We start from the raw sequence: 24,168 nt of genomic DNA on the forward strand, positions 1-24,168 counted from the left end.
TAAATTTTGTATTTTTAGTAGAGACGGGATTTCACCATGTTTGCCAGGCTGGTCTTGAACTCCTGACCTCAGGTGATCCACCCACCTCAGCCTCCCAAAGTGCTGGGATTACAGGTTTAAGCCACCGCTCCCAGCCGCCCAGCCTAATTTTTCTAATAACAGTAAAGTTGTCCCAATATCGTATAGTTAAAAAGAATGAGAGATGTTAATGTGTTCCTCCGAAATTCATTTGTCAGAGCCTGATGCCCAGTGTGATAGTATTAAGAGGTGGGACCCTTTGGGAAGTGATTAAGTGTGGGGGCTCCTCAGGAATGGGATTAATGTCTTTATAAAAGAAGCTTCATGGCTGGGCGTGGTGGTTCACACCTGTAATCCCAACACTTTGGGAGGCTGAGGCTAGTGGATTGCCTGAGCCCAGGAGTTTGAGACCAACCTGGGCAACATGGTGAAACTCCATCTCTACTAAAATGCAAAAAATTAGACCAGGCACAGTGGCTCACGTCTGTAATCCCAGCACTTTGGGAGGCCGAGGCGGGTGGATCACCTGAGGTCAGGAGTTCGAGACTAGCCTGGCAAACATGTTGAAATCCTGTCTGTACTAAAAGTACAAAACATTAGCGGGGCGTTGTGGCAGGCGCCTATAATCCCAGCTACTCGGGAGGCTGAGGCAGGAGAATCGGTTGAATCTGGGAGGCGGAGGTTGCAGTGAGCCGAGATCACGCCATTGCACTCCAACCTGGATAACAAGAGTGAAACTCGGTCTAGAAAAAAAGTCGGAAGTGGTCATGCGCGCCTGTAATCCCAGCTACTAGGGAGGCTGAGGCAGGAAAATCGCTGGAACCCGGGACACGGAGATTGCACTGAGCCGAGATCTCGCCACTGGACTCCAGCCTGGGCGACAGAGTGAGATTCTGTCTCAATAAAATAAAATAAAAAGTTAAAAACATAAAATGAGGACTGAGTGCTTAAACAGTTATACAGGTGGACAGTATGAAACCCTTGACTCCAGGCTTAGAGAGACCCACCCTGGAACCCACTGGCTGGCTGGAGTTGGGTCCTCTTCTCCTTTCTCCAGCTGTCAGATGGGTATAGGATGACTTTCCGTGGGGAGTGCTTGGCAGGAGCTAAGAAACAGGTCAGCTACGGCGCTCACTGCCTGCGGGAGCTGCTGCACTTAGAACCACTAGCTGTTATCCCATTTTTGTAGATGAGGGCAGAAGAGAAAACCCAGGTGGTTGGGGCCGAGTTGTCTGTGATCCAGATGGGGGGGCTTTTTCCTCCGGGCAGTTGAGCGCGCTTGGAGAGGCCCCGGCCCCCGCGCACGCGTTCCTGGCGGTTGCCTGGCAACGCGGCCCGGCCATGGAGGCGTCTTACAAGTCTGAGTCCGAGTCTGAGGCCTGGCCTGGGACTCAGCGGCCCGGGACCGGGACCGTGAGCGCGGCCGTGCGCGAGCACTTGCGGAAGCTGTGTCTGCGCGAGTTCCCGTGCGGTGCCGGCAGCTGGGTGCGGGCGCCGGGGCTGGGACTCTGGGGGCCTGGACCGGCTGCGGGGAGGCACGGGCCTGGGCGAGCGGGGCGGGCTGGTCCCTGGGGCCTGGGATCTGCGCATTCTGGGGGCCGCCAACGTGGGGGCGGGTGGGGCTCGAGGGTGAAGGTGGGGACCGGGCCGTGGGCACTGCCGGGGGGAGGAGAGCGGGGCCCGTCCTGAGCACCTCAGCTGACCTGGGCCAGGGCCTCTCCCTGACTCGATGCCAACACCCCAGATTTCCAGTGGGCAGGTTCCTTTGGGGTGAAAAGCTTTTGTTTTGGGCAAAGAGTGCAACAACTTTTCCCAGCCTCCGAGCATTTAATGAGAGCCTGAGGCAGTGTGAGTCGTGGCTCTGAGCCTGAAGCCTGCGACCCGGGGTCCAGGAGAAGGGGTTACCCCTGCATCCCACCTGTCTCCAGAGTCCTAGACCCTTCCCTCCCGTGGCTTCAACCACGAGGGGAGCCCAGGTGTAGCCCAGGAAGGCCTATTGCCCAGGCTGGAGCTTAGTGACGCGATCTCGATTTACTGTGACCTCCGCCTCCCAAGTAGCAGAGATTACAGGCAGCTGCCACTATGCCCAGCTAATTATTGTATTTTTAGTAGAGACAGGGTTTCACCATGTTGCCCAGGCTAGTCTCAAACTCCTGACCTCAAGTGATCCGCCCGCCTTTTTAAAAGGAATGGGATCTTTTAATTATTTTTATCTCACCTCATCTGTAGTTATATCCATGGCTAATAATCCATCAAAATTATTGATTACTGTCTAAATTTCTTTTTTCTCTCTCTTTTTTTTTTTTTTTTTTTGAGATGGAGTCTCGCTCTGTCCACCCAGCCTGGAGTGCAGTGGCGTGATCTTGGCTCACTGCAACCTTCGCCTCCCGGGTGCAAATGAACCCAGCCTCAGCCTCCCGAGTAGCTGGGACTACAGTTGCATGTCACCACGCCTGGCTCATTTTTTGTATTTTTAGTAGAGACGGGGTTTCACCGTGTTAGCCAGGATGGTCTCGATCTCCTGACCTCATGATCCACCTGCCTCGTCCTCCCAAAGTGCTGGGATTACAGGCGTGAGCCACCGCGCCCTGCCCACTCTCTACTGATCCCTAATCATCCAGTTTTATGATCTGTTCTGTTTTGAGCATTTGGTGTCCTTAAGGGGGCTGTGTCACACCTAGAGAAATCCCCACCTCTGCCACTGCAGAATAAGTCACGCTTTCTTCCTCAAACTTGGCGAACATGGAGAGAGCTGGTCCCCAAAGAGGAGGATGTGGTGAGCCCCGGGGAGGAAACGGTGGAGGCCCTGCTGGGCCTGGTCCGCAGCCCCCACTCCCCCTGGGCTCTGCTGAACGACTCGAATGCTGAAGACAGTTTCCTGAGAGAACTGGCCATCCGGAACCCGCTGATGATCACAGACACCTTCTTCTACTCCTACTTCCGGTCCCTGCGGGTGGTAGACAAGGAGGTGAGTGCTGGGCACGTGGGGGGTGATGTTAGGGTGGCCGCTTCCCTAAGGGAGGTTGGGGGGAGGGCACCCTTCCCCACAGCGCCTCAGGGATCCTGCCCTGGGGGCTGAAGCCAAGGCCAGCCTGCCCTCTGCTTCATCTCCCTGGCTTGTGTGCCAGCCAGGGTCAGCTACTCGGTCAGCCTCGCGTTTCTTCTTCCTTTACCCCTGGTAAAGGAAGGCCATCATGGCACATCTTCCACAGCTGAGTTCTGCAGTGGACCCTCCTGGGTTCTAGTAAAGGTTTTCCAAAGGGTCTGTGTTAGTTTTACTTCATTTAAACCATGGAAGTCAGGGTGGAGGATGGTTGGTGTAGTTCCAACTATTTTAATTTGTTACCAAAAAGCATTTTTTGTTTACATCAGTAACAGAGCCGAGGCTCGGCAACGGTGCTTGTAATCTCAGCACTTTGGGAGGCTGAGGCAGGAGGATCGCTTGAGTCTAGGTGTTAGAGACCCAGCCTGGGCAACATAGTGGGATCCCATCTCTATAACATTTTAAAATTTAGCCAGGTATGGTGGTGCACGCCTGTAACCCCAGCTACTCGGAGACTGAGGCAGGAGAATCACTTGAGCTGGGGAGGTAGAGGCTGCAGTGATCATGATCACACCGCTGCACTCCAGCCTGGGTGACAGAATGAGACCCTGTCTCAAGCAAGCAAGCAAGAGTGAGACTCTGTCTCAATGAATAAATAAAGTCAGCAAGCCAGCCCAAACATTGCCTGGAAACTTGGTCTCAGCCTTCCCCAGGCTTGGCTTTCTTTTTCCAGAGCCACTGGGAAGTGACACGGCACTGGGGGACAAATAGGGTGACTGGTAGCAGTTTGCCAGGGACTTTCAGTTTCAGTGCAGAAGGTTTCGTGTCCTGGGAGTGAACTCCTTCCGTCCTTGGCAGACTGGCACAGTTGGTGACCCTGGAGAAGGGAGGCCCCGCTAGAAAGGGTCCGGATGTCTTTGAGGCCACAGGAACTGAGGAGTCATGGATGGGTCACTGCAGCTTCTAGTCAGACCCTGCTCTGGGTGATTCCTGGACACCTTGACTGACTTCAGTGCCCAGAGTTCACTGTGGCTCTGGGGCAGGCAGAAAGGAGAGAGGTTCCTGCCCTCACAGGTGGCTTATGGTCCAACAAAGGACACAGGTCATTGGCCTGGAAATCATGCACCGCCTATGGTCAGAGAAGGATGGAGGTTGAGAGAGGCTCTTGGATCTTGGCAGAACAATGCAGTGCAGGAACGGCTTCCAGGGAAGCAGGGGGTGGGGAGGGAGGGGAGGTAACTGATGGAGGAGCCGCTGTCTTCCTAATGTGGACATGGGTTCTGTGCCTGTCCTCCCTTGCCTGCTATAGCCCTCAGCTTCCTCTCCCCTCTTCCAGGTCACCCTGGTGGATAAAGACCTCCTGAAATTTCTAAAGCTGGAGGAGTTGGTACTGAGCGCCAATCGAATCAAGGAGGTGGATGCCACCAATCTGCCCCCCACACTCAAGGTGAAGGAGCCCTGGTCTGTTTGGAGTATTTGGGCCACCGCAGCCCAGAGGCCTTGCTCTACCCTGCCCCACATAGGTGTGGCCAGTGTGGGTGGAGGGTAGGGCCCAGCTCCAGGCTTTTAAAATGTAGGGCACTTTCCTAGAAGTTTAACATAGAATTACCGTATGACCCAGTGCTTCCATTCCTAGGTGTATCCATGAGGGAACTGAAGACAGGGACTTAGCCAGATTCTTGTACTCCAGAGTTCAGAGCTGCTTTACTCACAATAGCAGAAGGGTGGACAGAACTCAAGTGCCTATAAACAGATGAACGGCTAAACAAACAAAAAATGTGGTACAGGCCAGGTGCGGTGGCTCACGCCTGTAATCCCAGCACTTTGGGAGGCTGAAGTGGGCAGATTGCCTGTTCTCAGAAATTCGAAACCAGCCTGGGCAACATGGGAATATCCCGTCTCTACAAAAATACAAGAATTAGCTGGGCGTGGTGGCTGGTGCCTGTAATACCAGCTACTCTCAAGGCTGAGGCAGGAGAATCGCTTGAACTCAGGAGGTGGAGGTTGCAGTGAGCCAAGATTGTGCCACTGCACTCCAGCCTGGGCGACAGAGCAAGACTCCACCTCAAAATAATAATAAATAAACAATAAATAAATAAAAAATTTAAAAAGCCCAAACCAGCAAGCAAACAACAACAACAAAAAAGGTGTGTGAGGCCATGGATGAGAACTACAAGCAAGGAAGGTTAGCTTTGGATTTTTGCCTTATCCATCTAGGGGCCCTTTGGGCCTCCCAGGGACACATTCCTATGGGTTGAGAAGGTGCCAGATGTTATGCAGATCCCCACTGCCAATCCAACATCACCCCCCATTCCAGATGTTGACGTGTCTTTCACAAAAGGCAAAGAAACTTCCCGAGACCTGCTGCAGGAATCTTTTCTTCCTGGGTTTTTTTTTTTTTTTTTTTTTTTTTTTTTGAGACGGAGTCTTGCTCTGTCGCCCAGGCTGGAGTGCAGTGACCGGATCTCAGCTCACTGCAAGCTCCGCCTCCCGGGTTTACGCCATTCTCCTGCCTCAGCCTCCCGAGTAGCTGGGACTACAGGCGCCCGCCATCTCACCCGGCTAGTTTTTTTTGTATTTTTTAGTAGAGACGGGGTTTCACCGTGTTAGCCAGGATGGTCTCGATCTCCTGACCTCGTGATCCGCCCGTCTCGGCCTCCCAAAGTGCTGGGATTACAGGCTTGAGCCACCGCGCCCGGCCTCTTCCTGGGTTTTTTAAAGGGAGGCCGGGTGGCGCCAGGGAGGCCGGGTGTGAGTAATTTGTGATTCCTCTACTAAGTTCTGCGGGACGGAGGGGAGGGGCCTGATCCTCAGCGCTGACTTGGCGCCCTATCCTCCCGGGCCTTCCGTGTGGTCTCCCAGGTGCTGGAGCTCTACGGCAATGAGATCAGCAGCATGGAGTGTCTGTGCGCCCACCCGCCCGCCGGCCTGCAGCACCTGGGGTTAGGCCACAACAAGCTTCTAGGCCCCTTGGAAAGTCTCTACGTCACCGCTGATCACTGGTAACTCCGGAGCCCAGGTGGAAAGCGAGAGGGAGGGATTAAGTATCAGGTTGAGGCGATTTTACCCCGGTGGCGTGAGAGCTCAGCTTTGGTCTTTTCTGTAACTCCCAGTTGACTGCTAACTCCAGACTTAACGGTTTATTTCTCTGAATCCCCCTTCAGTGGGATTTTGTAAACAAAAAGCCCAGAGAACAAGAGGTGGTGGGTGTGAAAGCCTTTGCTTTGGTGCCATCTTTTAATTTTTTAATTTTAATTTTTTTTTTTTGAGATGGAGTTTCACTCTTGCCCAGGCTAGAGTGCTGTGTGCTGTCTCGGCTATGCAACCTCTACCTCCCAGGTTCAAGCGATTCTCCTGCCTCAGCCTCCCAAGTAGCGGGTATTGCAGGCACCCACCACCACACCTGGCTAATTTTTGTATTTTTAGTAGAGATGGGGTTTCGCCATGTTGGCCAGGCTGGTCTTGAACTCCTGACCTCAAGTGATCCACTTACTTCAGCCTCCCAAAGTGCTGTGATTACAAGCATGAGCCACTGCACTTTGCCTGGTGCCATACTTTAGAGGAGGGTTTCTCCCCTTGGGCTTGCTGGCATTGGAGTCCCATCATTCTTTGTGTGGGGCTGTCCAGGGTATGGTAGGATATTGAACAGCATCCCTGGCCTGCATCTGCAGATGCCAGGGGCACCTCCCTGCTAGTTGTGACAAACAAAAATATCTCCAGACAGTACCTAATGTCCCCTGAGCAGCAAAATCCCCCAAGCTGAGAACCACCGCCCTGGAACGAAGCCCTCCTAGCACCAGCCGCTCCATCGCTGTTGAAGGTTCAGGCTCTTTAGGAGCCTGCAGACGGTTCAGCTCCCAGTTGATACTCAGCTTGGTTTCCTCCGTGGGTGAGCGGTAGAAAACTTAACATCCTGGACCTGAGGGGTAGGAGGGGGACCAGAGACCACCCAGAAAAGGCCATCAAAGGAAGCTGGGAGAGGAAGGCTTTGCAAAGCATGCTGTGAGAAGTCCCAGGACTTCAGCAGTCCAGCAAGGACGGAAGGGGTAGAACCGCCTCCCCGCTTTCCTTCCCCCAAGGAACCTGGAGGGCACGCCCTTGGGGGGTCCAACCCTCTGCATGCCTGGAGCGGGCGGATGCAGCAGGGAAGGGAAGCCCCTCTCGGACCCTGCTCTCCTCTCCCCCCTCTTCTCTTCTGCTCCTAGGGGAAGAGTGAGGCTAGGATTGGGGGACGCTGTGCTGGCAGCGGCCGCTTGTGTTTTTCGTCTGTTCTCAGAGCTGAGATCAAGTCGCTTTCTAGTTTGTGGCAGCAGGAAATTCACCCTGCCCCTGCCCTGTGTCTTGGTCTGGCCACAGGCCTCGGCCCATGCCCTTTGCAGGCCCCTCCCAGCCCCCTTGCCTCCTGGGGTCCTGCCCCAGTCTGCCTTTGAGACGCCATCTCCTGCTTCTAGAATGCCCAGCCCTCCAGCCTCTGGCTCCCTCCTCCTAGTCCCCAATGTCAACTCCACTCCTGCCCTGTCCACTCCTGCCCCTGTCCACAGCTCCCCCACGGTGGCTGTCCCCTGCTGTGCCATCCAGTCTGCCCGTAGTATCTGTGCAGAGCCTCCTAGATGCACGCAGTGTGCAAAGCTCTACGGAAGCTACTGAGAGGTTTGGCCAAGAAGAGAGGAGTCCTGTGAGGGGAGGTTGGTGGGGGCGTCTCTGTGGCTCTGACTGAGGGCGGCAGTGCTACGGAGAGTGGTGATGAAGAGCCAGGCACTCATTCCCGACCCGGGGTTAACTTGGGTCAAGGGTAGGACAGGGTGGGCAGGCCATGGGTGGGCAGAGTCCTTAGGCCCAGGCCCGCCGTTGGTTTGGCTGCAGGGCTGCTTGTCCCCTGCTCACCTGGCTTCTTGACCCTCAGATGGTCCTGCTCACCTTCCAGGCCCAACCTCGTCTCCCTGGACCTGGGCTTCAATGACCTGACAGACCTGCAGAGCATGGTTGCCAGCCTGAGGACCCTCCGGCACCTGCGACTTCTGGTGCTACAGGGAAACCCACTGGCCTTGGTGCCTTACTACCGCGGCCTCACCATCGACAGCCTGGCCCAGCTCTGCGTGCTGGACGACATCACCGTGTCTCCCAACGAGAAGCATCTCTTCCGGGGGCTCAGCCTCAATGGCGGTGAGGGTGCTGGCAGGCAGGGAGGGGGTGGCGCGTGACACCCCAGCCTCCGCCTGGCTGTGCCCCACCCTCCTGGGTCCGCACACCCCTCTGTCCTGCAACTCCCCATTTGACCCAGACCCTAGTCAGGTACAGCCTCTCTTCTGGGCCAGAGTTTCCCGCCAGGCTTTGATTCCTGTGATTGGGATTTGGCAACAGAAATGATAGGGGGAGGCTGGGCACGGTGACTCGCGCCTGTAATCCCAGCACTTTGGGAGGCTGAAGCAGGCAGATCGCTTGAAGTCAGGAGTTTGAGACCAGCCTGGCCAACATGGTGAAAACCTCATCTCTGCTAAAAATACAAAAATTAGCCGGGCATGGTGGCGAGTGCCTGTAATCCCAGCTACTCAGGAGGCTGAGGCATGAGAATCTCTTGAATCCGGGAGGTGGAGGTTGCAGTGAGCCAAGATGACACCAGCGTACTCCAGCCTAGGCAACAGAGCGAGACAAAAAAAAAGAAAAGAGGTGGTGCGGGAGGATCACTTGAGCCCAGGAGGTGGAGGCTGCAGTGAGCTATCATCTCACCACTGCACTCTAGCCTGGCCACAGAGCAAGACCCAGTCTCTAAAAAAATAAAAAATAAAAACCTGTAGGGACTTGGGACAGTTATTTCAATCAGCTTCTTCACCTCCCTGGTGGCTGGAGATCACCCCCTTGTGGTTCATGCCGCAAGGTGCACTGGAGGCTTCTTCAGGTCACTGTGACGTGCTAGATAATACTAAGGTGACCTTCTGCAAAGCAGCCCTTATCACTCCCATATACAGATCAGGAAGACAAGCCGAAGAGGGGTATAATGACACCCAGATCACTCCAGGCCAGCTTGCCGGAGCGGTGGCCTGAACCTGACTGCCTCACCAAGGCTCAGCCCTGAGTGCTGGAGAGAATCCAGGGCCCTGTGCCTTCCCAGCCCTCTTGTTTTCTGTCTGCCAACTTCCATTCCACGGGGCCCCCGTCCTGCCCATTCCTCTCTGCAGATCTCTTGGCACAGGAGGCGCAGTTCGTGGTGACCATCGGAAACATCAGAGGAGTCCTGGACACCTCTGTTCTAGACCCAGAACCCGGGCCCGAGGGCCCTTTTGTCGCTTATAGCTATTATGTGACGTACGATTTTGTGAGAGACGAAGAAGGTGAAGCGGATGAGGACACAGGCGAGCTGGCTGAGGTGTGCCCTGGGCTGTCCTTGGGAGTGTGGGAGGCTCTTGTGAAGGCTGAACCGCTTCCTGGGCCCCAGGAAGAACCTTTTAATTAATTCATTTATTTATTGAGGCGGAGTCTCACTGGAGTGCACTGGTGCGATCTCAGTTCACTGCGACCTCTGCCTCCCGGCTTCAAGCGATTCTCCTGCCTCAGCCTCCCCAGTAGCTGAGATTACAGGTGCCCACCACTACGCCCAGCTAATTTTTGTATTTTTAGTAGAGATGAGGTTTCACCTTGTTGACCAGGCTGGTCTGGAACTCCTGAGCTCAAGTGATCCTCGGCCTCCCGAAGTGCTGGGATTACAGGCGAGAGCCACTGCACCCAGCCCCATTCTGCAATTTCTACAACTCCTCCCATCTCCCTCCACATCAGAAGAAAACCCAAGGATACCATCCGACTAGGGGAAATGTGGTGACACCTGTCTCCTGCTCCCACGTAGAAGTGTTTCTTTTTTTTTTTTTTTTTTTTTTTGAGACGGAGTCTCGCTCTGTCGCCCAGGCTGGAGTGCAGTGGCCGGATCTCAGCTCACGGCAAGCTCCGCCTCCCAGGTTCACGCCATTCTCCTGCCTCAGCCTCCCGAGTAGCTGGGACTACAGGCGCCCGCCACCTCGCCCGGCTAGTTTTTTTTGTATTTTTAGTAGAGACGGCGTTTCACCATGTTAGCCAGGATGGTCTCGATCTCCTGACCTCGTGATCCGCCCGTCTCGGCCTCCCAAAGTGCTGGGATTACAGGCTTGAGCCACCGCGCCCGGACAAAGTGGTTCTTGCTTTTACTCTTAACATAGGTCTCTCAGAAAAACAAAACTGGGTTTCTAAGAGCCTTCCTATCTCCTGGCGTGGTGTGTCTGCTCATGCGTGAACCTCATCCAGATGTCGGGAGCTGCATTACAGACACCCCGGGCATCAGCCGAGCGTGTCCTGAGGACGGCAGCCTTGGACGAGTTTCTGTCTTCCTGCAGATCATCAAGCCCTCTCCCAGCTCAGAATTATTAGTTGAGGAATCTCCTGAAGAGGTCGGCGAAGATGTCATCAAAGACATTGTTGGAGGGGTCACTGAAGAGGTCGAAGGATCTCTGGAGTCTGAGGTGGAGGAGTCAGGAGAGTCGGAGCTGTCTGTCATCTCGGGGCCTTCGACCGTCTTGCAGACGCCAAGGGCCTCTGCAGAAGAGCTGGCCAAGTTGCGGCTGCATATAGATCCCCGGCTCTGCCCATCCCCAGGGTAAGAATGGAAACCTGAACCAGGGCAAGTGGTCAGAGCAGTAGGGTCACAAGCCTAGACCACACTGTGGCCTTCCATTAAAAGTCCTGAGGCTGGCTGGGCGCAGTGGCTCACACCTGTAATCCCAGCACTTTGGGAGGCCAAGGCAGGCAGTCAGGAGATTGAGACCATCCTGGCTAACACGGTGAAACCCTGTCTCCACTAAAAATACAAAAAAATTAGCTCCAGACCTGGTGGCGGGCACCTGTAGTCCCAGCTACTTGGGAGGCTGAGGCAGGAGAATGATGTGATCCCAGGAGGTAGGGCTTGCAGTAAGCCAAGATGGCGCCACTGCACTCCAACCTGGGCGATAGAGCAAGATTCCGTCTCAAAAAAAAAAAAAAAGGTCCTTAGACTGAGTCTCTCCTGGATCCCCCACCCCCAGGAATGGTTAAGGCCCCACTAGGCTGTTAGCTGTGCTGGCAGCATTTAGATTTAGTGTTCAGCCCTCTTTTCTGAAGGGTTGAACTTAGCTCAATCCTTCTACTCTAACCATCTACTCAAAGTACAACTGAGTCTCACTTCCCTGACCAGCCAAGATTTTCGGAATGATTGAATTTCTTTTTTGGCGGGGACAGAGTCTCGCTCTGTCACCCAGGCTGGAGTGCAGTGGTGTGATCTCAGCTCACTGCATCCTCCACCTCCCAGATTCAAGCAATTCTTATGCCTGCGCCTACAGTTCAGACTACAGGCATGTGCTACCATGGCCGGCTAATTTTTATATTTTTAGTAAAGATGGGGTTTCACCCTGTTGGCCAGGCTGGTCTCGAGCTCCTGGTCTCAAGTGATCTGCCCGCCTCAGCCTCCCAAAGTGCTGGGATTACAGGCATCAGCCATCGCACCCGGCCTGAATTTCTTGAGTCGATTGAGAGATTATAAATTAACAGCCCTTTTCATTTCAGCCCTTGGGTGTGAAAACCTTTTTTGGTTTAACATTTTAATCCATCTAAGATGTATTCTCACACATAAAGTGCTGTAAGGATCTTCCATCTTCCATCCTGTATATCATGTTCTTTCTTGCCAGTCTAGCTCCATTCTTTCTCTCTTTTTTGTGCTACTTTTGTTATGAAGATTGTAGTAATTGTTATAAATATTAATTTTATTATAAACATACATGTTACAGACCCAACAATACATTGTTATAATTACTGCTTTATATAATCCATGTCTTGCAGAGTAGAAAGGAGAGCACAAAAATTTTTTTTTTTAAGCTTGTTAACCTTCTTAGTTACCATTTCTGGTTCCTTTCATGTCTTCCTTTAGAATTGATTTGCTGTTGTGGCTCATGCCTGTAATCTCAGCACTTTGGGAGGCCGAGGTGGACAGATTACTTAAGTTCAGGAGGTGGAGACCAACCCGACCAACATGGTGAAACACCGTGTCTACTAAATACAAAAAATTAGCCAGGAGTGGTGATGCACACCTGTAATCCCAGCTACTTGGGAGGCTGGGGCAGGAGAATTGCTTGAACCCAGGAGACAGAGGTTGCAGTGAGCCGAGATTGCACCATTGCACTCCACCCTGGGCAAAAAGAAAGAAGTTCCATCTCCAAAAAAAAGAAAAGAAAAGAAAAGAATTGATTTACTTTCTGGTTTCATTCCTTCCCTCCCTCTTTCTTCCTTTCTCTCTCTCTCTCTTTTTTTTTTTTTTTTTTTGAGATGGAGTCTGGCTCTGCTGCCCAGGCTGGAGTGCAGTGGCCGGATCTCAGCTTACTGCAAGCTCCGCCTCCCAGGTTTACGCCATTCTCCTGCCTCAGCCTCCCGAGTAGCTGGGACTACAGGCACCCGCCACCTTGCCCGGCTAGTCTTTTTGTGTTTTTTAGTAGAGACGGGGTTTCACCGTGTTAGCCAGGATGGTCTCGATCTCCTGACCTCGTGATCCGCCCGTCTCGGCCTCCCAAAGTGCTGGGATTACAGGCTTGAGCCACCGCGCCCGGCCCCTTTCTCTCTTTCTTTTTTGTGGTGGGGTCTCACTATGTTGACCAGGTTGGTCTTGAACTCCTGATCTCAAGCAATCCTACTGCCTCGGCCTCCCAAAGTGCTGCAGTTACAGATGTGGGGCACTATGCCTGGGCTTGGTGTCATTTTCTTTCTCCAGTATGCTTCATTCTCACCTCCATTTCCTTCATGTTGTTACAGTCAAATATATTACATTTCTACATGTTATAGCCCAAACTACAATCTTATAGATGTTATCTTATGCTATTGTATTTTATTCTAATTAGAATCAAGGACAAGAAATATATGACAATACTGTCTTTTGTATTTGCCTACGTAATTACCTTTATTGGTGCTCTTTGTTTTTATGTGAATTTGAATTACCCTCTGGTGTTACTTCCTTTCAGCCTGAAGAACTTCCTTCAGGATGTTAATGTATTCATGTATGCAACTTCTTTTCATGTTTCGTGTAAGGCAGATCTACTGGCAACAAAGTCAGTTTTTTCTTTTTCTTGATATGTCTTTATTTCACCTGCAATTTTGAAAGATAGTTTTGTTGGGTATAGAATTATTGGTTGACAGTTTTGGTGTTTTTTTTCCCCCCACTACCCCAGAACATCTTTTTTTTTTTTTTTTTTTTTTTTTTTTGAGAGGGAAGTCTAGCCCTATTGCCCAGGCTGGAGTGCAGTGGCTGAGTCTTGGCTCACTACAACCTCTGCTTCCTGGATTCAAGCGAGCGATTCTCCTGCCACAGCCTCCCAAGTAGGTGGGATTATAGGTGCCTGCTACCATGCCCAGCTAATTTTTAGTAGAGGCAGGGTTTCACAATATTGGCCAGGCTGGTCTTGAACTCCTGAGCTCACAGTCGAGCCTCCTCAGCCTCCCAAAGTACTGAGATTACAGGTGTGAGCCACCATGCCTGGCCTACCCCAGAACTTTGAATATGTCTCCTGCCTGCCTACTGGCCTCCATTGTTTATGATGAAAAGTCAGCTGTTCATCTTATTGGGATTCCTTTGTCTGTCATGAGTCGTTTTTCTCTTCCTGCTTTCAGGATTTTCACTTTGTCTTTCAGCATTTTTACTATGATGTGTCTGGGTGTGAATATGTTTGCATTTATCCTGCTTGGAGCTTGTCAAGCTTCTTGAATATATAGATGAATGTTTTAAATCAAATCTTGGAAGTTTTCAGCCATTATCCTTCAAGTATTTTTCTCTATTCCTTTTTCTATCGCCTCTCCTTCTAGCACTTCTATTATGTGTTCTTTTAGTAGCTCTTCAGAAAACCCAAGGAAAATCTGGAGTGTTTACCAGGGGCCCACCTCCTTGGAGGGCTTTGAACACAAATTTTTGTCCCCCTAGTGCCCATGAGGTTGCCTAAAGTTCTCTTCAGCTTCTCAGCCACCACTTTTGGAATTGGCTCTTGAGCATTAATGTGGCACTAAGCTCATTTTCTTTGACTGTTCCCCTTTGCCCTGATGTTGGCCCTGAAAATTCTGTGACTTGGCTCTTCAGCACCTTCAACAGATAATGTTAATATTGTGTCCAGCTGATATGACTGTTCTCAGCAGGAAGGTTTGTCCAGTATAGTCTAGTCTACCATGTCCTAAAACAGAATTTCCACATTGATTTTCTAAAAATACATTTTGTTTTTGCAGTCTAATAGATTTATTTTAAATTGTCTTAAGTTATATTCCTTAGTTTACTTGTAAGCCTTTATATTTTCCATATAATTATTTGCCATATGTAATTGCCCAAGTTCAACAATTAGCAAACGCCAGTCATCCACATACCATTTCCAGGTGTGATGCTGGGTATCGGGATTATAAACAACAAATCAGATAGAAAATTGTCTGTTCTAGAGGGTTGGGTGCAGTGGCTCATGCTTGTAATCCCAGCACTTTGGGAGGCCAAGGCAGGTGGATCACTTGAGGTAAGGAGTTCGAGATCAGTCTGGCCAACATGGTGAAACCCTGTATCTACTAAAAATATAAAAAAGTATCTGGGCATGGTGGCACATGCCTGTAATCCCAGCTACTCAGGAGGCTGAGGCAGAAGAATCGCTGGAACCCGGAAGGCAGAGGTTGCAGTGAGCCGAGATCGCGCCATTGCACTCCAGCCTGGGAGACAGAGCAAGACTCCGTCTCAAAAAAAAGATCTGTTCTATTTGGGCGCTTACCTTTTCATGAAGGAAGTGAACAAACAGTAATTACATATTCTAATGTCACAAGTGGTACACCAGAGGAAGTACAGGACAAATCTCTGCCCCTAGGGTGGGCACATAGACTTAGACACAAAGAACAGCGGAAATGAGACTTTTAATGGCAGTTTTGCAAGACCCGGTGACTGGTAGGCAGGCAGCTGGGGCAGTCACAACAGGTCATTTATCTCCTAGTGGGCAAACCCCTCTCCCAGTTCCTCATTGGTTGAGTACTATGGGGTTACAATCTTCCTGGGTGTCACCTAAGTTTCATTATCCTCTTATAAGATCATACTGCGTCCCCTTCCCCACTCAAGTTTTGCTCTTGTCGCCCAGGCTGGAGTGCAGTGGTGCGATCTCGGCTCACTGCAACCTCTGCCTCCTGGGTTCAAGCAATTCTCCTGCCTTAGCCTCCCAAGTAGCTGGGATTACAGACGCACGTCACCACTCCTGGCTAATTTTTTTTTTTTTTTTTTTTTGGTATTTTTAGTAGAGACAGAGTTTCACTACGTTGGCCAGGCTGGTCTCAAACTTCTGACCTCAGGTGATCCACCCACGTTGGCCTCCCAAAGTGCTGGGATTACAGGAGTGAGCCACCACGCCTGGCCCCCTTTTATGGGCTGACCCCTCCTCTACTTCCTGTTCGCTAAGCGTGACTTTCTAGGTGCCTGAGTCGTGTGGTTTGTCACGTCTGCAAGGCTGGCTGCCAGTACTTAGATTTTTCATGCCTTGCAAATGGACCATTTAAACTGTTTCTCATAGGAGGAATGGTAGAAAGAAGATTAACTATGGAGGAAGGCAGGGATTGGCAAGAGACAGGGCTGGAGAGAGAGAGAGAAAAAGACCCCTTTCTCCTAAGCGGAAACTATCGGAAAGTTTTTCAGCAGAGGAGTAATGAGATCAGGTTTCACATTTGAGGAGGATGACTGCAGTGGACACGGTGACAGTGTGCAGATAGACTTTGAACTCTTCTCACTTCTCTGCTAGATTGTTGAGTGCTAGCCTTCATATGTTTGTATCATTTATGTACGTATGTTATCACTGGTTTGGGGTTTTTTTAATGCCATTTTTTATTCAGGAGGGTCAACATTTCTTTAAGCTGAGAAGTACAATTTTTCTTTTCCTTTTTTTTCTTTTTTTTTCTTTTTTTTTGAGATGGAGCCTCACTCTGTTGCCCAGGCTGGAGTGCAGTGGCGCAATCTCGGCTCACTACAACCTCTGCCTCCTGGGTTCAAGCGACTCTCCTGCCTCAGCCTCCTGAGTAACTGGGATTAGAGGCATGCACGACCACACCCAGCTAATTTTGTATTTTTAGTATAGGTAAGGTTTCTGCGTGTTGGTTAGGCTGGTCTCGAACTCCCGACCTCAGGTTATCTGCCCGCCTCTGCCTCCCAAAGTGCTGGGATTACAGGCATGAGCCACCGCGCCTGGCGAGAAGTACAATTTTTCACATTCTCTCTTGGATTCTTTCTATGTGTCCATTTCACTACATTTCTTCTTTTTTTTTTTTTTTTTTTTTTTGAGACGGAGTCTCGCTATGTTGCCCAGGCTGGAGTGCAGTGGTGCGATCTCTCTCACTGCAATCTCCACCTCCTGGGTTCAAGTGATTCTCCTGCCTCAGCCACTTGAGTAGCTGGAATTACAGGTGCCCGCCACCATGCCCGGCTAATTTTTGTACTTTTAGTAGAGACAGGGTTTCTTTTTTTTTTTTTTTTTTTTTTTTTTTTTTTGAGACAGAGTCTCGCTCTGTCGCCCAGGCTGGAGTGCAGTGGCGCGCGATCTCGGCTCACTGCAAGCTCCGCCTCCCGGGTTCCTGCCATTCTCCTGCCTCAGCCTCCTGAGTAGCTGGGACTACAGGCGCCCGCCACCGCGCCCATCTAATTTTTTGTATTTTTAGTAGAGATGGGGTTTCACCGTGGTCTCGATCTCCTGACTTTGTGATCCGCCCGCCTCGGCCTCCCAAAGTGCTGGGATTACAGGCGTGAGCCACCGCGCCCGGCCGAGACAGGGTTTCACCATGTTGACCAGGAAAGTTCGAGACCAGAACTCCTGACCTTAAGTGACTCACCTACCTCAGTCTCCCAAAGTGCTGGGATTACAGGCATGAGCCACTGCATCCGGCTGAGATATAGTTAGCGTATCATAACGTTCATTTTAAAGCACATGTGTTGGTGGTTTTTAGTATATTCACAGAGTCGTGCAACCATTACCACGGTCTAATTCCAGAACGTTTCCATTACCCCAGAAAGGTACCCATTAGGCGTCACCTTCGATTCCCCTATCCTTCTAGTCCAAGGTAACCATTAAAGTACTTTCTGTCTCTATGGATTTGCCTGTTCTGGACATTTCATATGGATGGAATCACAAAATGCGTGGCTTTTGTGTCTGGCTTCTTTCACTGAGCATCATATTTTCAAGGTTCATCCATGGTGTAGCATCAGTGCTTCAATCTTTTTTCTTTTTTTAATTTAATTTTTTTTTTTTTTTTTTTTGAGATGGGGTTTCGTTTTTGTTGCCCAGGTTAGGGTGCAATGGTGCGATCTCGGCTCACTGCAACCTCCACCTCCCAGGTTCAAGCAATTCTCCTGCCTCAGCCTCCTGAGTAGCTGGGATTATAGGCACCTGCCACCATGCCCGGCTAATTTTTTATTTTTAGTAGAGACAGGGTTTCACCATGTTGGCCAGGATGATCTGCCCGCCTCGGCCTCCCAAAATGCTGGGATTACAGGTGTGAGCCACCGCGCTCAGCCTAGTTTCACGATTTTTACGTTTTCCTTGTAACACTTGGTTTTTCACAGTTTACAAGCCTTCGTTAATTTACTGGGCTTTACCTGCTGTGATATTTCATTTGGCAACTTGGTCTCTACTTATCTTGGAGGGAAAATGTTCTCCATCCTCAGTGATGAAATAAGTTATTTATTCTATTTTCTTCTGTTTTCTATTAACGTTCAACTTGGACATACTTTAAATTTGTTGGAGTATATTATTCTCCTTCATGCTGTGATTCAGTTGGTAGAACAATTTATGTTAAGTCACTTCCCGAGTGGGATGCTGCTTCAGGATTGCCATGGTGTTCTGAGACTTAGGAAACTCCAGTTGCCTCTGTGTTCTAGCCTGGGGCTAGGCTAGAATTGTTTCTGCTTTTTTTTTTTGAGATGGAGTCTCACTCTGTCACCTAGGCTGGAGTGCCCTGTCACAATCTCGGCTCACTGCAAGCTCCACCTCCCAGGTTCAAGCGATTCTCCTCCCTCAGCCTCCTGAGTAGCTGGGACCACAGGCACGTGCCAACACGCCTAGCTAATTTTTTGTAATTTTAGTAGAGATGGGGTTTCACTGTTAGCCAGGATGGTCTCGATCTCCTGACTTCGTGATCCGCCTGCCTCGGCCTCCCAAAGTGCTGGGATTACAGGTGTGAGCCACCCCGTCCAGCCTCTGCTTTTTTTTTTTTCCCCCTGTAAGAGGGCCTCACTTTGTTGCCCAGGCTCGAGTGCAGTGGCATGAACACGGCTCACTGAAGCCTTGACTTCCTGGGCTCAAGCAATCCTCCCACCTCAAGCTGGGACTACAGGCATGTGCCACCACGCCCAGCTAATGTGTCTATTTTTTGTAGAAACGGGGACTCGACATGTTACCCAGGCTGCTCTCGAACTCCTTGGTTCATGCGATCCTCCCGTCTTGGCCTCCCAAAGTGCTGGGATTAGAAGCCAGAGCCACCACGCTCAGCCCTTGGCTGAACTCTTCACAAACAACTCTTGGTGCATTGTGGTTGGTTTCTGTCAGTTGCTCAGGGCGGTCCTGCCTCTGAAGGAGGGCTCCATGCACCTTTGTTTTGCTCTCTCCTCTGTGGCCACATTCCTTTCTGGCCTTCTGGTCCCCTTGCCCTGCCTGCTGGCTGGCAGCCAGGCCCTGCCTCACGCTGTTTGTGGGCTTCGATGCTCATGGTCTCCTCGGATGTCCCCTCGCAGTCCTGTTCCGGGTCCCCGGCCACAGCCCCTGGCTGACGGCACCCACGTCTTCATCTCTCCCTCCCCAAGGACTGTCCTCTTCAACACCACCCACAAGCCCTGGGCTGAGGTCATCCCGTGCGGCTACGAGATGCAGCACTCTCTCAGGGACCTGGTGCCACTGAAGGCCTTCCTGCTGGCGGGGACCACTGTGACCATCGTGGAGGAGAAGGTGGGCAGGTGGAGTCAGCGCCCGCCATCCACAGGCTGCACTTCTGCCCCGTTCCTGTTCTCATCGGGCCGTCCCCCATGGGAGCCCCGCTCCCTGGTTAGATGAGGTCTCAGCGCCGCTCCAGAAAGGGTGAGGGAGAGGCGACCCCAGGCAGCCCACCTGGGCCTCTGCTCACTCGAAGATTCTCTCCTCCCCCTAGATTCTCTCCTGGCCTGTGGTGCTACCTGCTGTTGACAGTCCCCTGTCTGCCAAGAGAGGAAAGGCAGAGAAGGACAAGAAAGGGAAGGAGAAAGACAGGAAGGGGCAAGGAGAGAAAGAGCCGGCCAAGGTACCGGGCCTTGGTGCTGGGGAGGGCAGCCTGGCCACATCCTTGCCTCGACATGTCCCACCCTCCTGTCCTCCCCTAGCAGGAGTGGAAGGTGCCGAAGAAGAAGAAAGAGCTGCCCAAGGAGCTCCGGCAGGACCCCCCCATCCTCCAGGTGCTGGGCCGGAGCCTGGTGATCCTGGAGCCCCTGCTTGCCGGGGAGCCCCTGGTGTCCACCGTGTGCAACTTCGGCATGGTCCGCACCTTGACATCGGACAGGCTGACACTGGCCAGGGTACAGCTGGGCCCCAGCCACATCCTCCACCTCTGCCTTCGCCCTCCCCACCGGAACCCTGTGGGCAAGCAAGGGCTGAGGGCCTAGGTCACCGGATGGGGAGGAGGTGGCGGGGAGGGCCTTTCCCTGGGTCACGCAGCCAGCGAGGCTGCTGGTGCTGCCGCCTGCACAGAGGGCGCCTCCGTGGACTTTGGCCCAGTCAGCAGCCTTCCCCTGGGGGTGGGCTGGGGCAGGCACCCTCACCGGGAGACCTCCGCCTTCCTGGACCTGTCAGATGTCTTGGAGGAGGTGGGCCCCCAGAGACACTCCTCCAGCACCTCCCCTCTCCAGTAAGCATCTCATTTTGTGGTTCTTTCTCTCAGGATTCAAAGAAGATTAAGAAAGTTGCCAAAAAAGGTGAGTGCCGATGGTGGTGACTGAGGGCAGGAAGTGTTAGTAGGACCCGCCGAGAGCCAGCCCTGGTGGAGGCCAAAGGAACAGAAGGGTGGGGAATGGTAGCTTCTGGCCTGGCCTGGGGAGAGGCCACATCCCCCCTTAGGATCCAGTGTTGTTATTTCTTCTCTGCAGCCCTCAGACCACAGGGCCTGTGTGGGTTGTGGCGCGGGTGGGGAAGGCACCTGTGGTAGAGCCATAGGGGGCAAGGGCTTGGAGCTGGGGCTGCCTGGGGTTCATCTGCTTCCGAGGTATCTGCCTCCAGCTTCAGGCCATCGGCCCTCATTTGCTGTAAAAGGGACCTGGACTTGTCCTGTGGGGAGCTGCAGAAGCATCTGAAACGGGTGCGTCTCAGATTTGAGGTTCAGAAAGAACATCCAGTGGGAGGGAGAGAAAGGAGACAGGGAGAGCTGTGGGAGGTGGCTGCAAAGGCACGAGGCCCGATCACAGCAGAGCAACCCATCATGCTGAAGCTGAAAAGTGGAAACAGGCCCGACGTGGTGGCTCACGCCTGTAATCCCAGCACTTTGGCGTGCTTATCACCTGAGGTGAGGAGTTCAAGACCAGCCTGGCCAACACAGCGAAATCCCGTCTCTACTAAAAATACAAAAATTAGGCCGGGCGCGGTGGCTCAAGCCTGTAATCCCAGCACTTTGGGAGGCCGAGACGGGTGGATCACGAGGTCAGGAGATTGAGACCATCCTGGCTAACACGGTGAAATCCCGTCTCTATTAAAAAAAAATACAAAAAACTAGCCGGGTGAGGTGGCGGGCGCCTGTAGTCTCAGCTACTGGGGAGGCTGAGGCAGGAGAATGGCGTCAACCCGGGAGGCGGAGCTTGCAGTGAGCTGAGATCCGGCCACTGCACTCCAGCCTGGGCGAAAGCGGGACTCCATCTCAAAAAAAGAAAAAAAAGAAAATACAAAAATTAGCCAGGTGCGGTGGCGGGCGCCTGTAATCCCAGCTACTCAGGAGACTGGGGCAGGAGAGTTGCTTGAACCTGGAAGGCAGGTTCAAGCTCAGGTAGTGGGCTGAGATCGTGCCATTTCACACCAGCCTGAAGAAGTAAATGTTGGAGAGCGTACGCTACTGGACTTCAAAACCCATGCCTATATGAACACATGATTTGTGATACTTATCTGTGGGTTAAGATGGCCTTAAAAGGTTGTTTTGGCTGGGCACGGTGGCTCATGCCTGTAATCCCAGCACTTTGGGAGGCCGAGGCAGGCGGATCACGAGGTCAGGACATCGAGACCATCCTGGCTAACACGGTGAAACCCCATCTCTACAACAAATATAAAAAATTATCTGGGTGTGGTGGCGGGCGCCTGTAGTCCCAGCTACTGGGGAGGCTGAGGCAGGAGAATGGCGTGAACCCAGGAGGCGGAGCTTGCAGTGAGCCGAGATTGTGCCACTGCACTCCAGCCTGGGAGACAGAGACTCCGTCTCAAAAAAAAAAAAAAGGCCGGGCGCGGTGGCTCAAGCCTGTAATCCCAGCACTTTGGGAGGCCGAGACGGGCGGATCACGAGGTCAGGAGATCGAGACCATCCTGGCTAACACGGTGAAACCCCGTCTCTACTAAAAAATACAAAAAACTAGCCGGGCGAGGTGGCGGGCGCCTGTAGTCCCAGCTACTCGGGAGGCTGAGGCAGGAGAATGGCGTGAACCCGGGAGGCGGAGCTTGCAGTGAGCCGAGATCCGGCCACTGCACTCCAGCCTGGGCGGCAGAGCGAGACTCCGTCTCAAAAAAAAAAAAAAAAAGTGTTTTTTTAAAAAAATCTCTTTAATGTTTGGCTTAATTGAAGACAGCTGGATTCTTATAGCTACTTCTGTAGTCAACCGCTTGCAATATGTTGCTGTAATTGAAGTGCATAAAGAATAGCCGGGCACGGTGGCTCACGCCTGTAATCCCAGCACTTTGGGAGGCCGAGGCGGGCGGATCACAAGGACAGGAGATCGAGACCACGGTGAAACCCCGTCTCTACTAAAAATACAAAAAATTAGCCGGGCGCGGTGGCGGGCGCCTGTAGTCCCAGCTACTCAGGAGGCTGAGGCAGGAGAATGGCGTGAACCCGGGAGGCGGAGCTTACAGTGAGCCGAGATCGCGCCACTGCACTCCAGCCTGGGCGACAGAGCGAGACTCTGTCTCAAAAAAAAAAAAAAAAGGCCGGGCGCGGTGGCTCAAGCCTGTAATCCCAGCACTTTGGGAGGCCGAGACGGGCGGATCACGAGGTCAGGAGATCGAGACCATCCTGGCTAACACGGTGAAACCCTGTCTCTACTAAAAAAATACAAAAAACTAGCCGGGCGTGGTGGCGGCGCCTGTAGTCCCAGCTACTCGGGAGGCTGAGGCAGGAGAATGGCGTAAACCCAGGAGGCGGAGCTTGCAGTGAGCTGAGATCCGGCCACTGCACTCCAGCCTGGGCGACAGAGCCAGACTCCGTCTCAAAAAAAAAAAAAAAAAAAAAAAAAAAAAAATCCAACCTCAGACCTACAATTGGAAAAGAGGGGAGTATTTTAATAGACCTTCAGATAATATAATTTCTTTAATATTACACCAAATTTGACAAGTGGTAGTTTCTTAAAGGTTGTTACAATGTGAAAACAATCTATATTGAATTTTTCATAATCAGATTAAAATTAGTCTAGTTTGCATTTTGAATGGATATTTTACCATGCAGTTTGTAACATGCATGAGTTACTTGTAAACTACAGGTTAACCGACTTATGCAGACATTCCAACTGTTGACACCCCTCACTATACATTTTCCAAAAATCACGTTCTTTCCTATCACCACCCACGTCATTAGAAAGGTCTTTGAGTATTGGAAAATTGGTAACTTCATGGTGGCAGTAACAATGTTTTTTCATTTTTAGGGCAAATGTTATAATTTATTGAAATACTTTCAGTTGTTTCCCCCGAAGTGCTAGAATTACTTCATTTTTAAGAAAATATCTGCAGCTGGGCGCTGTGGCTCACGCCTGTAATTCTAGCACTTTGGGAGGCCTAGGCGGGCGGATCACTTGAGGTCAGGGGTTCGAGAGCAGCTTGGCCAACATGGTGAAACCCTGTCTCTACTAAAAATACAAAAATTAGCCAGTCGTGGTGACAGGCGCCTGTAATCCCAGCTACTTGGAGGCTGAGGCAGGAGAATCGCTTGAACCTGGGAGGCGGAGGCTGCAGTGAACTGAGATCGCGCTACTGCACTCTAGCCTGGGCGACGGAGCAAGACACTGTCTCAAAGCGAAAAGCAGCCAGTCTTGCAACTCAAACAGCTGCGACTTATTAAATGATCTAATTAAATGCAATTTAATTTTCTTATTACGGTTAAGACCCGAGGACGGAAACTGAGCTCCTGCTGGGATAGGGCCCAGGGCTTGCATTTGGGATGGGTCAGAGCGACCGAGAACGCCAGCCCATCCGTCTCCCGGGGCTCATGCTCGCGTTTTAATTTTCTCAGAAAAGCCAAAAGCCGTGAATCCGATCTACGAAAGCGATTACCGCCCCGAGCCCCTGACGGTAGAGGTGCAGATCCAGCTGAACCAGTGCCGCTCGGCGGAGGAGGCTCTGCGCATGTTCGCCGTGTAGGGCGTGGGCAATAAAGGCTGTTCCCAGGACTCCCGCCTCGGCGTCTGTCCCGCCGCGCGCGTCGAGGTGGGCGGGCGTGGCGCTGGCGTCCTGGGGAGGAGGAGCAGCCTCTGCCCGACCCGCTCGTGCGGACCCCAGGACCGGGCGCGGGACCCGTGCGTCCATCCCCGGGCACTGCGGAGACTCGCGGCTGGGACCGGGGAGGGCCCGAACCCGCCCCCGCCAGAACCTCCGCCCTAAATCCCCGCCTCCTCCAGAAGCCCCGCCCACCCCCGAGCCCTGAGAGCTCCGTGCACCTGGGGACCATCCGCCCTGGCTCCGCTGCGCGAGCTCCTCACCCGTACCCCGGCGTCACGCTCAGGTAGGTTGGGGGCCGGGCCCCCGCTGCTGTGAGGGAGGCTGGGTCACCGTGCGGGGAGGGGCGTCGCCAGGGCGGCCGTGTCTTTTCACCCCGCGGCCCGCTCCCCGGTCCCCCAGGGTCCCCGCGAGGACGCCGGCCCCGCCCGGGTGCGGCGCGAG

At 52.4% G+C, this 24,168-nt stretch overlaps 1 protein-coding gene across 4 annotated transcripts; it reads left to right on the plus strand.

Moving 5' to 3' along the window:
* Positions 1-1,117: 1,117 nt before the first annotated feature.
* LRRC43 (leucine rich repeat containing 43) lies at positions 1,118-23,678 on the plus strand. 4 transcript variants are annotated; one of them, XM_073021177.1, is made up of 12 exons: positions 1,118-1,503; positions 2,726-2,986; positions 4,398-4,508; positions 5,924-6,063; positions 7,986-8,224; positions 9,238-9,425; positions 10,420-10,679; positions 18,888-19,125; positions 19,229-19,357; positions 19,437-19,628; positions 19,991-20,024; positions 23,522-23,678. In XM_073021177.1, the coding sequence occupies exons 1-12, from the start codon at positions 1,360-1,362 to the stop codon at positions 23,647-23,649; spliced, it is 2,064 nt and encodes a 687-aa protein (XP_072877278.1). In that variant the 5' UTR covers positions 1,118-1,359; the 3' UTR covers positions 23,650-23,678. The 4 variants fall into 4 exon arrangements, with proteins under 4 accessions (XP_072877278.1, XP_072877280.1, XP_072877281.1 ...); XM_073021179.1 differs by having other exon boundaries at positions 19,440-19,628; XM_073021180.1 differs by having other exon boundaries at positions 1,122-1,503; positions 18,888-19,029.
* Positions 23,679-24,168: the final 490 nt, after the last annotated feature.

Source organism: Chlorocebus sabaeus, chromosome 11 (assembly GCF_047675955.1).
Source record: "Chlorocebus sabaeus isolate Y175 chromosome 11, mChlSab1.0.hap1, whole genome shotgun sequence".
Lineage (NCBI taxonomy): Eukaryota > Metazoa > Chordata > Mammalia > Primates > Cercopithecidae > Chlorocebus > Chlorocebus sabaeus.

Bases quoted from the DNA above. Each gene is read 5' to 3' on its own strand.
- LRRC43 (XM_073021177.1), top strand. From the start codon at position 1,360: ATGGAGGCGTCTTACAAGTCTGAGTCCGAGTCTGAGGCCTGGCCTGGG. The intron at 6,064-7,985 runs GTAACTCCGGAG...CTCACCTTCCAG, and splicing joins TACGTCACCGCTGATCACTG to GCCCAACCTCGTCTCCCTGG. The intron at 20,025-23,521 runs GTGAGTGCCGAT...TAATTTTCTCAG, and splicing joins TAAGAAAGTTGCCAAAAAAG to AAAAGCCAAAAGCCGTGAAT.